At 41.0% G+C, this 15,943-nt stretch overlaps 2 protein-coding genes across 6 annotated transcripts in view; one reads left to right on the top strand and one right to left on the bottom strand.

Moving 5' to 3' along the window:
* The window catches only part of ST6GALNAC5 (ST6 N-acetylgalactosaminide alpha-2,6-sialyltransferase 5), a 173,059-nt gene that overhangs the window by 156,440 nt on the left and 676 nt on the right, over positions 1 to 15,943 (bottom strand). The window contains exon 2 of the mRNA XM_077771121.1: positions 15,233 to 15,463. Within this exon, the coding sequence (XP_077627247.1) occupies positions 15,233 to 15,463 (231 nt within the window). The remainder of the gene's footprint in view (positions 1 to 15,232; positions 15,464 to 15,943) is intronic.
* Positions 15,194 to 15,943, top strand: part of LOC144237418 (uncharacterized) — a 69,477-nt gene continuing 68,727 nt past the window's right edge. For 4 of the 5 annotated variants that reach the window (XM_077771122.1, XM_077771125.1, XM_077771123.1 and 1 more), the window contains exon 1: positions 15,194 to 15,253. In XM_077771122.1, the coding sequence (XP_077627248.1) occupies positions 15,236 to 15,253 (18 nt within the window). In that variant the 5' untranslated portion in view covers positions 15,194 to 15,235. Of the gene's footprint in view, positions 15,254 to 15,409; positions 15,432 to 15,943 lie in introns of those variants that run through there. The other variant, XM_077771124.1, reaches the window with a different exon arrangement.

The raw sequence follows: 15,943 nt of genomic DNA, 5'->3' as shown, positions 1-15,943 counted from the left end.
GCCTCCCTTTGTACTCTTGCCTCGGGCTCTGCAAATATTATGGGCAGGTCTGGACATACATAAAATGTTAAGTACACAGAAAGGTGGGAAAATTTAGGATGGGAAAAAGATATAAAAGCAAATGCTAAGCAAAGGAAATCATACTATTTGAATATCAGCAAATGGAAACAAAACAGTCTTAAAAACCAGATGCACTAAACACACACACACACACACACACACACACATACAATGGACTCCAACCATTTAGGTTTAAAGAAAATGTAATGCAAAAAATTGCCAGCACTAAACCAAAATTGTATCATTATTTACATCAAAGTATTAGGAATATGGAAACATTTTCCCTTTCATTCTATTTTTCAAAATGCTTACATTATTTTTAGACAAAGAAATATAATGAATGTAATCAATGGCTTTTTTTTTTTCTTTCTTTATTACAAGGGGGTGGAAACACCTACAAGTAAGGTGGTCTGCCCAAGTGTGCAGTGATGGGAGCTAGAGTCTCAGGTGTTTGCATGGGATGGAAAAAAGGGAAAAGAGGGATGTACTTCAAAAAACGAATGAGAATGCCAGTGTTCACCACAGCATTATTCCCAATGGCCAATAGTTGAAAATAACCCAAGTGTACATTAAAAGATGTATAGATAAACATATTGTGGTATATCCATACAGCAAAATATTATTCAGCCATATAAAAGAACAAAGTTCTATTTTGTTTATTTCAAGTTTCTATTTAAATTCTAGTTAGTTAACATAAAGTGTAATATTGGTTTCAGGAGTAGAATTTAGTGATTCATCTCTTACATATAACACCCAGTGTTCATCACAAGTACCCTCCTAAATACTCATCACCCATTTAGCCCATCCCCCTGCCAATCTCCCTTCCAGCAACCCTCAGTTTGTTCTCTATAGTTAACAGTCTAGAGGTGCCTGGGTGGCTCAGTTGATTAAGCATCTAACTTTGGCTCAGGTCATGATCTCATTGTTCATGAGTTCAAGCCCCGTGTCGGGCTGTGTGCTGACAGCTCAGAGCCTGGAGCCTGCTTCCGATTCTGTGTCTCCATCTCTCCCTGCCTCTTCCTCCCTCCCTCTCTCTCTCTCTCAAAAATAAACAAACATTAAAAAAATATTTTTAATTTCATAGTTAATAGTCTATTATGGTTTGCCTCCCTTTCTCTTTTTTTCTTCCTCCTTTCCTTATGTTTATCTGTTTTGTTTCTTAAATTCCACATATGAGTGAAATTATATGGTGTTTGTCTCTCTCAGACTTATTTTGGTTAGCATAATATACTCTAGCTCCATCCACATTATTGCAAATGGCAATATTTCATCCTTTCTGATGGCCAATTAATATTCCATTGTACACACACACATACACACACACACAATTTCCTTATTCATTCATTAGTCAATGGACATTTGGGATCCTTCCATTTGGCTAGAGTTTTTTTTGTTGTTGTTGTTTTGTTTGTTTGGTTTTTTTTAACATTTTTAAGTAATCTTTATACCCAACACGGGGCTTGAACTTATAACCCTGAGATCAAGAGTTTCATGCTCTTATCCATTGAGCCAGATAGGCACCCCTATAATTTGGCTATTGTTGATGCTGCTGCTATAACCATCAGGGTACATGTGTCCCTTTGAATCAGTATTTTTGTATCCCTTGGGTAAACACCCAGTAGTGCAATTGCTGGGGTATAGGGTAGTTGTTATTTTTAATTTTTTGAAGAATCCCCATGTTGTTTTCCAGAGTGGCTGCACCAGTTTGCAGTCCCATCAACAGTGTAAGAGGGTTAACCTTGGTCCCCATCCTTGCCAACATCTGTTATTTCCTGTGTTGCTCATTTTACCCATTCTGACAGGTGTGAGGTAATATCTCATAGCAGTTTTGATTTGTATTAAAAGGAACGAAGTCCTGATGCGTGCTACAACATGGGTGAACTTTGAAAACATTGTTCTGGATGAAATAAGCCTGACATAAAATGACAAATATTGAATTATCGCACGCACATGAAATACATAGAATTTGCCTAAATTCTTAATGATAGAAAATAGAATGAACTTTATCAGAGGCTAGAAGGAGGAAAAATGAGGAGTTATTGCTATTAATGGTTACTGAATGTTTGGGGTGATGAAAAGTTTTGGAAATAGGGAGTGCTGATGGCTCACTACACTGTGAATATAGTTAATGCCACTGAATTTATACTTATAAATGGTTAAAATGTCAAATTTTAGGATATATATATATATATATGTCACCACAATAAAAATGTTTTTAAAAATGGATGGGAAGGATTCAATGCCTTAATCTAGAGAAGAGAGGAGACCACTCAGGCAGAAAAACCAAGGACTGGTTTGATAAAGTGCTTGTTGGCAAAGATCTCATGTTCTCAGACTTGAGAAACCACCAACCAAGATGTATAAAATATATCTCCTGCCAGCTGGCCGTCAGAGTAGAGGCAGGCCCTGATGTCTCTAATGACAGAATTATTCCACCTGTGGACTGGAAGAATAACAGGAGAGCTGAAGTTATGCCAAAATCATGAAATAACAGCTAGCACATACTTGAAAAATGTAAGAAATAAAGAGTAGTTCAGAGACATCTTTGAGTACCAAAAAAGTCAAGAAGAACAGTCACCACATTTGATAAGCTGGCCACGGGCTGTGCCACTGAAATAGCTGTTGATGGATTGGAGGGAATTTAGAGAAAAGTGACCGGAAGGGTTAAAAAAAGGAATTAAAATGTTTTGTAAAACTAGAGGATGAAAAACACAGAAAAACTTGCTCATTAAGAAAAGATGATAATTATACTTATTTGCTCTGTAAAATTTCCTTTTAGGAAAGACAGTTATGTCAAAGTAAATCTGCACTGTATATGGACAAAGAATTAGGTCCGTACCACACATGGACAGAGAATTAAATCACTGAAGCCCAGAAAGTAAAGGCAAACAGGAGACATATCTGGACAGGAACCACCCAGTCACCATGAAGATAGCCAGCATCTCTAACCGTGTCCTGGAAGTCGATTTGAGTTTGCCACAGGCTATGCCCCCGAAAGAGCTGTTCACCAGTTAGAGGGAATTTAGAAGAAAAGTAACAGGAAGGGTTAAGGACTACCGGGAAAGATTCATAAAACTTAAAACTTCTGGAACATGTTCTGTAGCGAGCAAACAGGTAGAAGATGAAAGGTAAGGAAGGAGGCATCCTCACAATTTAAAAGCGCTGGAGGATTATAAACAAGAGGGAAAGAATGGAGATGTTAAGCTAGAAGAGGGATGTATACACTTCTAAGATTAATACGTGGAAAATTTAGCACAATTATCAAGATGTATTTCCTGGCTATTCTAACTCTAATTGGAATATATTTTGGTTTTAAGCTACTAAACAAGGTAAGCACCTAACAGTATATAGATAGAACAATACACACATAGAACTCCCCTCAGACTCGACAGGAAAAAATGTAAAAAATCGGAAAGAATTACATTAAAATGTTATATATACACACATCTGGTATCATCTAATATGTATTAAAAATCTATAAGGAAATACATTAAATTATTAACAATAGTTATTTTGGTGGTAGGTTTATAAATAATTGTTATTTTCTTTTTATTTCTTGCCACTGTGAGAAGGCAATGAATATAAATGCATTTACAGCTGTGTAGGGGGTTAAGTTTGTTTTTCAGAAGCAGCACTCTGGTTCTCTTCTTCCTTTTCTTCTCCAACATGCTACAGTGAGATGAGGCAGAGGAAGCTTTTCCCAGATCGAAGGCATTCCATGCTCTATGGTCTATGGGCATATTTTGCATGAAATGCTACTGAGTTTTGGTGTTCACAGGTTGGCGGAATACCCTGGAAGGTACATGAAGTAAGGTCTGGCCCCTTTCCATCCTTCAAATCTTCTAAAGGGTGAGACACCATCAGGATTCTCTGTGGGCCCAGTAAGAAGGTCCCTTCACTTGGCAGACCAGTAAATACTGAGATTCATAACTACCATGAGGACACGAGCTTACTCACTTTAGAGGGGTCCTATGGTGCTTATTCCAGAAAAATGCCTGGTTGCTACTCTCCCCAAATCTTGTGAGTTCCTGGCCACAGGAACCTCTTCTTGACAAAGTGATTCCTTTGCCCACTGATGTTCTCTTCTGTTATCAAACAGCACACCATATCACTTTCATATGTAATGATGTCAAGTAACTGTGAGCTCATCATAGATAGTACAGAGTCCATGACAAGCCACCCTTACTAGAACCCGGTCAGCATTTCATGTCTGTATGGCCAGACAGAGGGCCCCTCTGCTAACAGTGAAGAAGTAACCAGTGTTATTTCTCACTCTGGTCCTTATTCTTAGTCCTGGGTCCAGTTATAGAATCTTAACACTTCAGTACTACAGGCTCATTCAGTTAGGATACCCTGTTCTTTGCAGACAGTTCTCACTTGACTTTTATTTCTGAACTTGTGAGTTAAAAACTCATCACCTTTCAAACTTAGCCCAAACCACACAGGATTGTTAAGAAAAATAATGGGCATAATTCTTCAAGGGATTACTGATGACTCTAGCATCAAAGCAAAGCTTCATTCAGTCTGGCTGGGGTGTTGATAGTGAATACACACAAATTCCCACAATCCTCTTTCCCTTTTCTTTGTTCTGGAGTACGGGAAGGATCTCATCACTTCCTGCACTTTGTTCAAAACTTAAACTAGCAAAGTAAGAATGAAATGAACTGGCTTTCTAATTTACAATATAGAGTGGAAACACTATGGTTAATGGGTAATAAGACACAACTTTGAAATCCTTGACAGCAGCCTGGCAGGTGAGACATTGCCAAATCACCCCATATATGGGGCCCATAAAAAGAGTTCCTTCAGACATATATAGATAGACAGATAGACAGACAGATTAGATAATTGGCTCCCAAATAAAGGCTTTTTGAATGAATTAGGAATCAGACTCCCTCATGACAAATTTTACATTAATTTATAGCCAATTTCCTTCTTATGCAAATGGCATAGAAATTTGAGTTTTCTTAGAAGTTGTTAACATGTTTAAGTGATTTAGAAGAATGACAATGGCTCTCTCTGTAACTTCGTGGGAAAAAGAAGGAAGAAATCACTCTTTACCCCATACTTCCAACAGATCCATACCAGGTTAGATTCATCATGCAACAACTTGACAAAGTTATTCTAGAATCAAGTCTCCCACAGCAGAACTGTTATACAAGAGTCTCTTGCTACACATTTATTCTGCACCCCACTGGCTGTACTGCAGGTGGAAGCTTTACTTCCTGTTATGGCCAGTGTGCTTTATGGAGTCTCCACAAACAGTTTGCTTTATCCTTAACCACAATACCATTGTTTTGCTCAAGTCAGCGTATAGCATTTAGATACATAGCAAAGTTCAAAATGAAACCAAGTTGGCGTGTCCTCCGGAATCATCCTCCAACTCTCTTTGCTAAGGTAAGGTTGAACCACTAAGCTGCTGTCCATGAGCTGCATCCAGACTGCCTGCACTGACATGCTGGGGGGCGGGGCAACCAAACAAACTTAAGGTGGGCAGAAACTTAGGGTCTCTTTATCCTCTGTCCCTTGGCATCATTCATTCAGATCGCAGCAACAGTCTGTTAACTGACCCTCTTCCCTTTACTCAGAACTGCTCTGACCTGTGCCACACCGAAGCCATGGTAATCCACTGGAAGATATATCTGAGTACAGTCACTCCTCCCATTTACCCCTTAAAGACTTCTTCAACATTTTTAGGATAAAATCCTAACTTGGTAGCATGCAAATACTGATCCAAACCCGCATGGTAATTTCATGTCTGTTCATCTGCCTTTCTCAATAGCTCTAAGTTTAATGGATCACACCTATTCGTTGCTGCATCCTGGGTCTCTTACACAAAAGCAAGTACGTGGTAAATACACAATATCATTTGATAAATAAGGTAACGGATTTAGTTTAACTCTTCCTCTTTCAAAGATTAACTCAGGCTTACAAGTTACATGATTTGGCAAAAAGCTCATAACAAGTAAGAAGCTTGGGCATGGCCCCTGCCACCCATGATACCATACTGTCAATGACCTCAAACATGGGCATTCCTACATCTCAACCCTGGTCTACCACTCTGAAGGTCAGCAGATGCTGCTCTGTATTTAAGAGGAAACAAAATTTAATGATGTGTATGTCACATATGTGAAGCCCTTTTGCCCCTACTTATCATTTCTGTCCATCTATTAGCCATTCTTGTTCAAGTCTCTTTCTATTATATATGTCCTGTTACAACAGGACGCTGCTTATCAACTTTCAACAAAGATTTACTTAGTTTTGACATGTATGAGATATAGTTTTAGTTTCTGGACATACAAGAATGAGTTAAGTTATATTCCTTGGCTTCAAGAAGGTACAATGTAGAGGCGCCTGGGTGTCTCAGTCGGTTAAACATCTGACTTGGGCTCAGGTCATGATCTCACAGCTCATGAGTTTGAACCTGTTTAGGGCTGACAGCTCAGAGCCTGGAGCTTGCTTTGGATTGTGTCTCCCTCTCTCTCCTGCCCCTCCCTCACTTGCGATCTGCCTCTGTGTCTCAAAAATAAATAAACATTAAAAACATTTTTTTAAAGGTACAATGTAGTCAGGGAAACATGTCTGTGGACAAATAATCACAATATTGTGATCAGAGGCATATATAAGATACAGAGAATATTTTAACACTTACCAATATACAGTAATTGTGATATTTCCTCTGCTATGATTTTCCTTGGGCCAAGACTATGTCCTTCCTCTCATTTCCTCTTCTGTGTTCAACACACAGTAGGTACTCAGTCTAATATATGATTAGCTAACTGACTAATGCAAGGTTGGCATAAGCGAACATGGGATCTACTCTGCACAGAGGTTACATTTGAGAAACTTTGGAAAGGATATGCAGGAGATGTTTAAGGTGGATCTTAATGAATGATTAGTTCTCTACCTGGTAGATAAAAGGAGAAAGGGCATTCCATGATGGAGGAAAAGCAGGGAAGCATGAGACAGCAAGACGTGTTCCCTGGGTGTGTGCAGCTTGGGCGGGGGGGAAGTGAGGCTGGAGAACTAGGCCAGACAGACTCTGTTGGGGCTTGTAAGCCTTCCTGTGGAGTCTGAACGTGATCCTCTAGGCAATGGGAAGCCATTGGAGGCATGCAAGGAAAACGAGCAGATCTGTAAATCAGAAACGCAATAATGCAGTTTAGTCAGTGGAGAGGTCCCATATGTGCAATTAATTTCCAGAATATGCTTTCTTATTAAAAAAATGGTTTAACTCTGCATTTCAGTCTGCCAGAGTGTTCTCAGATTTTGTGACGTTCCCAGGAATACTACGGACACCTTCTCAGCCATTAAACGAGAATATAATAAAAAAAAAAGTTCCATTTTCATACTGAGCTATAACAATGATCAAGGTTAATTTTCCATACTACGGGTAAAATGGTTTCTTATCTGCCTTAAGTAAATCTACCTCAGAGTAAGTATTGCATCTCAGAATTTAGGAGGAGTTAATAGTTACTTGCAGAATGGCAATGCTTTAAACACTTGGTTAACTGAGTCTCCAATGCTGCTTTCTTCCCCACTGTGGAGAAGGTAATTCAGTTAAATGAGTGATCTGGTCATGACATTTTTTGCAAATAACAAGGCACTCCTTTTGGCTTGGTTTACTTTTTAAAGGCAAACCCACTCAGATCTGCCAATTGTTCTAATTACACGGGTGCCCTGCATTTTATGAAGGCTTTAGAGTCCCCATCTCTAAGCCAGTGGTTGGTGGAAGCTCTTTTGAACCATCCACAGGCATATTCTCATATTCATTTTGGAATAATGAGATGTTTAAATATTTATTTCTTGCCAATAACTGGGTAGGCCTAGGCTCTTCATTTCCATAAATTCTGTTCAAATAATGTTGAGTCATTCATTGCTTAGAACTGGCACTGAATTTTCCTTATGCTAATGACATTCATGTCAGAGATCCACGTGGTCGCCTTCGCTCCGCCACTCACCGGTGACTCTGGGCAAATCACATGAGCACCTGTGAATTCCTTGTAGTAATTTTCAAGTTTTTCTTCCAGCTCAAAATTCAAATAGATCTGATTAGTTCAAGAACAGAAATGCCACAGTTACAGAACTACAAATGGTGGCAGGAGAGAGAGATATTTACGATGTGTAATATTCCTTTTCAGTATTGCCACATGGTTAGAAATTTTTCAGGTAGGCTTATTTTAGAAATAATTTAAAATCTTTATATAGATACACTCATTTATTCAACACTTACTAAAGACCTTTCATATACCAAACACTATATTAAACTATATTAAAGGCTGCGAACACAATGACAAAAAAGAGAAAAAATGCCCCAGCCTGTCTGATTGTAGAGCAGTGAAGGCAGACAGGTTTAGACAAGAAATAACAATAAGCTGGAATAAGTATTATCATGGGACCCTGACTATGAAGACCAAACACACAGCTCAGATTTCACTGGGCTAGAAGTCAGCGAAGGCTTCCCTGTGGACGTGCTGTCTAAACCAAAAGAATATGCATGCCTATGACTTTTATTTGGGAAACCCTATTGAATAGAGTATGCAAGAAAAATATTTATTTGTCCCAGGCCTAGACTAAGAGTTTAGGACTAAAAGAGCTCGTGAAGAAGAATCTGCATACATCTCATAAATATCCCCACCCTCAAGTTTTTATCAGTCATTTGATCATAAACTTACTCCCATGAGAATTCTTTTCTTGAATCAGGCTTATAAGGTATGGCTAACAATGTTATTATCTAAGAAATAATCATTCCTTGCGTTTATATAGTTAAGATCCTTCACTGCTGCTCAAAGAGTATATAGTAGATGTACAGGAGGTTTTAATGATTTGCTGATTAATGAGGAGTTTTACTTTTTTGTAGTCTTTTCTTGTCTTCAATCTTCCTTCGCTTTGGCATTTCAATTGCACTGCCACTTGACCCTCGGGGTTATGGAAAATCCCCTCTGTAGGAGATGTCATGTTCCCAGGACAGATCTGATGGCAAATGTTCTGTCTTGTGGCCAACACAAATTTATCATACCATGAGTTATGGAATTTGGTTTGAAAAACACGGTCACCCTATGTGACAGAGACCGTTGAACAGAGTAATAAAGTTAGAGACCTTCAAGAATCCAGGCCACCCTATGCCATGCCAAAGGAAAACCATAAAGAGATGGAACATTTTCAATTTAAAATCTATCCACTCTGAGGCTGCTTTGATATCCAAGTTGTTTACTAAGTATTCATTGCATGTCATATATTATACAGAGAGAGAGAGACACTACACACATATATATTAAAACGGCTAAAAAATGAAATTATAGTTTGAAAGTTTTATAACTTCTAAATAAAGGTATTTGAATTATTTTATAGATAAGAAAGATCACAGAAATTGCCTCCTTTTTAGTGTCAATGCCTTGATTTATTGTTTCCCGGTTTCATATTATTATTCAGCACTTGCTTGATTATTTAACCTTTCTTGCTTCTTTGTCTTTTCTCTCCAATTAGATCAAAGATTCTTTGATGGTAGGCACCGTGTTCTTCCTCCAGAATACCCAATTTTGCAACTATTAGACCTTCAATGAATATTTACTAAGGACTAGGAGTAGTTCAAAAACCCAGAAACAAATTAGCTACAGAACTACATATGGTGATTAAAAACATTTCAAATAAAACTTTAATGTGAATAAGAGTTGAAAGGGAAGACTATTAAAATGTGAACTTCTAGGGGCGCCCGGTGGCTCAGTCGGTTAAGCGTCCGACTTCAGCTCAGGTCATGATCTCACAGTTTGTGGGTTCGAGCCCTGCGTCGGGCTCTGTGCTGACAGCTAGCTCAGAGCCTGGTGCCTGCTTCAGATTCTGTGTCTCCCTCTCTCTCTGATCCTCCCCTGCTCATGCTGTCTCTCTCTCTCTCTGAGAAATAAATAAAAAACATTTAAAAAATAATAATATAATGTGAACTTCTAAATCTCATTTCCAAAGACACTTATGTTATAAATCATTTCTTCATTCTTCATCTTCCTTCCCATTATTATTAGTAATAGTAGTAGCAGTAGTAAACCAAATTAGTTAGGATGAGACATACGTACTAGGGCCTTGAAACTGCAATGATGTTTCTTATAGAGGAAGGACTTTACATAAGGTGAGGTAGCTTTGTCTCTCTCCACAAACCCCTCTCCGCAGATACTCTGCTTTCTTTTTTTCCTTCAACAAATACTTGTTGTGCGCTCATTAAGTGTCAAGTATTATTCTAGGGCCTGGAGTTAAGCTGGTCAAAAAGATGTACAAATACTTTGCTATCACAGCATTTAGATTCTACTTGGGGGGAAGACAAACAATAGATAAGCAGACTTTAAGATTCTTTCAGATCTTGTTAACTAATATAAGGAAACAGGCTAATATGATAGAGAATGATTATTAAGGATAGAGCTATATAAACAGCACGATCCACAAGAGGATGATGTATGATCTGAGGACTGAATGACCAGAAGAAGCCAACCATGTAAAAGATCTTGAGCAAGAGCTTTCCAGGGAGAAGGGACAGCTAGTGCAAAGGCCCTGAGGCAAAATGAATATTCCAGGATCAGCAAGGAGACCAGAATGGCCAGGAGTGGAGAGGGAGCCAGCTCAGACTCATTTACCAGGTATGGTCTGGGCTTTGGCATGGGAGTATCTTGGCATTACTCCTTGGGAAGCTGGAGAAATACTTCTGGCTCTCAGAATTAAGAAAGATAATGTATTTCAGTAAGTGTTACATGAACACTTCTCCTGTTAAAAGCAATCACATTATTGCAACTCCTCGCCCAACAAAAATAGTTCATTTCATAATTCTTTTTGGTTGACAATTTGTGATAACATGGTTTCATCACCATTGGCAGATTACATTTTGTAGTACTTGAGCACTAAAACTTAGGTCACTCTGAATTTAAGATCCAAATTATCTATTGTTTGGATGCCTCAAATATTGTAAAACAGAATCTCATAAATGGTACAACCTTGTATTTGAGAATTTATATGTTTTTAAAGGAAGAATACTTAGGGTATAATTCCAAAATAAGTTATATTATATGTGCTTTTTTTTCTAGTTTTGAATTATTTTTTCAACTCTTGCATTGACTTGTCCTATCACTGCAACTGGACATCTGTGAATTAATAGCAAACATACTGTTGCCTCCAAGCAGTTTCATTTTGTCTGAATAACTGAGTGCTTAAGGAAGGAAAGAACCAAGGACAAGAATGTTATTAGTATGTGTAAAATCCATTCCTGGGAGCTACTACTGAAGCAAGGAGATAGCAGCTCAGCTTCAGAACTCATTGATCACTGCTCTTTCATAAGCCATCTTAGAAAAGGGCAGCGCAGGTGACAAGTGGGCCTTCTGTGATAAGGGCTCCTGTCCATTGGAAATGGGAATCAGCTCATAGTTTCATTTCACAGGGTCCACCAGGTGGCAAATGACTTTATCTACCCAGACCAGATCCAGACTGGAAACAGAATGCATTCCATGCCCCCTTCAACTCTGCTGGGAGAATTGGAGTTTTTCTGTGAAGGTTGCTTGATTTAGTGTGTGTGTGTGTGTGTGTGTGTGTATGTGTGTGTGTCTGTGTGTCTGTGTGCACATGTGCACACTTGAGCTTGGCTATAGTTCTAAATACAAGTTTCCCAACCTATGAAAATTGGCTTCTTTGCTTATGTCTGGCTGATGCGATTAGAAATCAGTAGCTTCCCAAAATGGGGACCAGAATAGTAATGGCAGGATCCAGATAGAGTAACTGCAGTGACAGACAAGTAACAAGACTGAAATGAGTTGGTGAAACATTCGTGGGAAAAGGTCTGGGGAAAGGGGTTGGAAAAGAAGAGAAAGAATCTATCTAACAGAAAATGAAATGTCTTCATTATCACAAGAAACTCCAAGTAGCCTTCACTTAGTCACACTGGAATTACAATTTCAGCTCACATCGTTTGCGAACGAGGAAGTAGAGAATATGACCATGGAAAGTGATATTTTAAGCTTCAACACACATTGCTCATCACTAGCTTGACTTGCAGCATGTCTTTCAACAAAAGCACATAGTGATTTAATCTCAACAGTAATTTAGTCTGCAGCCGTATGAGACAAGACTATCATCACAGACAGGCTGTAATTTGTGAAATTCAGGTTCTGGGGATTAGGACCACCTGTTGAATTTAATCTTAGAGTTATAATGTTAATACCATCATGTAACTGAACATAAACACTACATATTTATCAGACTTTGGGACCTCCAGCCATGGGGATGTGAACATTTTCCTAAATGGTATCTGTAACTCTCTCCAGATTCTGTAAATCAACAGCAAATAAAAAGTCTGTTGGAATTCTGATTCAATATGCAGGAGCATATGGCTTGGTGGTCATCACATTCAGCACATCCTATAATTTTTCTAAGGCGTGATATGAGTGTGGGGGAAAAAAGCAATCAGGGTATCATCTAGCAACATAATAAGAATAGAAAATCTTGGGGCGCCTGGGTGGCTTAGTCGGTTAAGCGTCTGACTTTCGCTTAGGTCATGATCTTGCGGTTCGTGGGTTCAAGCCCCGCGTCGGGCTCTGTGTTGACTGCCAGCTCAGAGCCTGGAGCCTGTTTCGGTCTGTGACTCCCTCTCTCTCTGACCCTCCCCTGCTCACGCTGTCTCTCTCTCTCTCCTAGAAATAAATAAAACATTAAAAAAAATTTAATAAAAAAGAATAGAAAATCTTTTATTTCTTACCGTCTCCCATGTTAATCGGGAAAAAAAATTCCTAGCAATAATAGTCTAACAAATTTCCACCTCTGCCTAAGTAAGCCTATAGGAAGATCCCAAGTAAACCTAAGTAAACAGCAACTTTTGGAGAGGCCGTAAACAGTTTACACATATACCTCCCTATAGCCATCAGAAATGAAACATCACCCAATTTCCAGCCAGTTAAACAGTAGCAGTAAAGGGATTACATTTTGAGTAGAAGTTTACATTTAGTTCAGTGGGACGATTGGGATAATGCCTGGAGAGGAGGCATGGATTTTAAGCTTTGCATTTGTTCTTTTGCTTTGGGTAGGGTAAACCCTGTTGAATCCTTTGAGCATGGAATTTGGTGGCATGTTGCTTTTCTAGGAAAGAATTCTGTTGGTATTAATTATATACAGAGGCCTTCCTGGCCATATTTATAATTCTCTGCTAAGAATTCCAAGGACTTTCACACACATTTATCATTCATATAACACTTTACAATTTATAAAACCCTTTATTGCAGATTATGTCAAGTTCCCATATATGACTTTGAACATTCCTTCCCAAAAAGGACTGTTTTTCACTTTAATGAAATAAAGCTCTGAAACATTGAAAACGGAATCCAATAATATATTTGTGCGAATAAACACTGTTTCGAAAACAAGCATGAGGGAATCATATTTTGCCTTATGCTATCAAGGGTCTAAGCTGGTGTCTGTCTGGCAGGAGAACACATGAAGGAAAGTCAGGAATATCTTCCCAAAGACAGATCAAAGCTTTCAGCAAATTCACCTTTTCACACCCCATTAATCAAAGCTTCACAAGAGTGATATAGCCATTCTCACTGAACAACAGCTATGAAAATCCACCAAGTTCAATATATTCATCATATACCAGTTACACATAAACACCGCATCCATCCAGTCAGAAGCAGATGCCTAAACTTTTCTAGAACTCCAACCCTTATAAGTCGCTTTTGCACATACAGACACAAAGGGTGTAATCAATCAACATCTTCAAGAGAAAACTGAAGTTGTTATTATAAAACTAATGCCCCTCTCTACTTTTGATTTTAAGATTCTACCCCCAGCCTCATTCCCACCTCCAAATCACTTCCTAATGAAATCCCTTCCTCTTTTTTGCTTCCCCAAATTTTCCCCAGTGCACATTCCACCTTTTCAAAGAGAATTTCCTTATACCTTCCAGGACAGTGAGCATTCTCATCTCTGTACCCCAACAGTACTGTTTTATATCTAGCATTTCTTATACATTATACCTATCAGTCTAGCTATCTAACCATCCATCCATGTTTCACAGTATGTTGTTTTTTCCACAAGCATCCAAACAGCCCCAACATCTGGGTCCTGCCTTCCATTCCTTTTTACCCTCCAAAATCCTTTTTTGCAATATGCACTACACAAATGAGTGGAAATATTTTGATTGCCACTTAAAAGAAAGTTTGACTTTTTCATGCAGGGTAAGACCAATCTTTAATTTTTTTTTTTTTCCCCAAACAAAAGGACCGCCTGCTAAATATTACTTTGGTTCATAACCATAAAATCTAGTAATGTAAAAAGCAGAAGAGCGTGGTTTCAAGAAACCCTCTAACCTTCGTAGAGCAGATACAGATTGGAATTGTGTTTTAATAAAAACATATTAGCAGCTTCAAATAAGGGGGACTATATTTAAACTGTATTAAAATATCTTTTCAGAATCAGGAAACTTGATTAGAATTCTCCCAGAGGCTTTGCACATTGAAACCAGAGATTTATTGTTTGGAGGAAAGGAGGCTCAATTTTTAAAAATCCATCTTATTACTTATTAGCCAAGCCATGCAACGGCTTCCCGGAAGGCAGGGAAAAACAGGCCCTCAAAGACGAATTTCAAGCCAATGGAGCCAATGTGCCTCCAGCCTTCCGCGCCTGCCTGGGACCGCTCCCCAAGGCTGTGGTTAATTCTTCCCAGAGCAATCCGAAGCCGAGATCAGAGGGGAATCTTCGAGCACGAGCCGCGGCCGCGGCCTGGCAGCTACCCACTCACCCACCAGTTCCCAGCGGGGCAACGCTCCCGCTGTGACTCGCGCCCTCCCGGCTCTCCTCCCACCAAGGGCGCGCCTGGGCTCCCCAACCCGACGCTGCAGGAACCCAGCACGCACCCGCAGCTGCAGTTTTGGGGCTCAGTGGGTTTTACCTCCGGGGTCAGTTCCTGTTAGTTAACTGGGGTTTGGATCCGCTCATCTCCTCTCTGTTCCCTGAAAAACTTTACCTCCGCCTCCAAACAGGATTTGTTCCAAGAAGGAACTATCCCACCCCACCCCAGCGGCTCCGCTCCCCCTTCCAGCCTCCGAACGGCACCTACTCACGGCGCCTCCCAGCCCCGGGAAAGGGGGCAGGCTCAGATGTGCGGGATCCCCAGGCTGGGTGGTGTGCGCGTCGGTGAGCGAGCTGTCACCTTATGGTCCGCCACGCCGAGGTATCCGTCCAGCGGCCGCGGCGCCGCGGGCCTCCGGGGTCTCGAGGGGGGGCTGCTCTCCGCCGACGGCTGCGCGCTGCCGGTCGCCCCTGCCTGCGGCGGCGGCTGCTGCTGCGGGGGCCGCTCCTTCTGGCCACTGAGGGTGCTGTACACGAGCAACAAGCTGGTGCACATGGTGGTGAGCGCTAAACACACAGCCAGACCATGGCGCTGCGGGCGGGCGGGAGAGAGCAGAGGAGAGCCGCTGAGAGCGGAACCCGGAGGAGCGCGCCGGCGGTGACACGCGCGAGGGGGTCAGACGCGCGGTGTGGCGGGGAGGCGGGGGTGCTCCGGAGCTGGAGGGAGGTGGCCGGGGCCCCAGCCCCGCGCGCGCAGCCGGGGCAGGAGAGGCGCAGTCCTCTCGCGTACGGCAGGGGATGCTCCCGAGCGTAGCTGCTCCGGGCGGACGCCGCCTCGCAGATCCCTCGGCAGAGGGCAGGTGGTGCGCGGCGCCCCGCCACGCGAGGGAAAGCGCGCCGGCCGCGAGGGCAGAGGTGGGCTCGCACTTTGAGGAGGGGCCTCTGCCCCCCCAGCTGCGCCGCTGGGACCTCAAGCCCTTACACTCTCCTTTCTGGGCCCGCGGGGCTCTGCCGCGGCGATTCTTCCAAGTTTGAAATCCGACAAGAAAACCAAGAAAGTCTGCACAGAGAC

This window comes from Crocuta crocuta, unplaced genomic scaffold, assembly GCF_008692635.1.
Source record: "Crocuta crocuta isolate KB4526 unplaced genomic scaffold, BGI_CrCroc_1.0 scaffold125, whole genome shotgun sequence".
Taxonomy (NCBI): Eukaryota; Metazoa; Chordata; class Mammalia; order Carnivora; family Hyaenidae; genus Crocuta; species Crocuta crocuta.
Note: the sequence above shows the minus strand (reverse complement) of the source record. Positions and strands in the feature narration are given on the sequence as shown.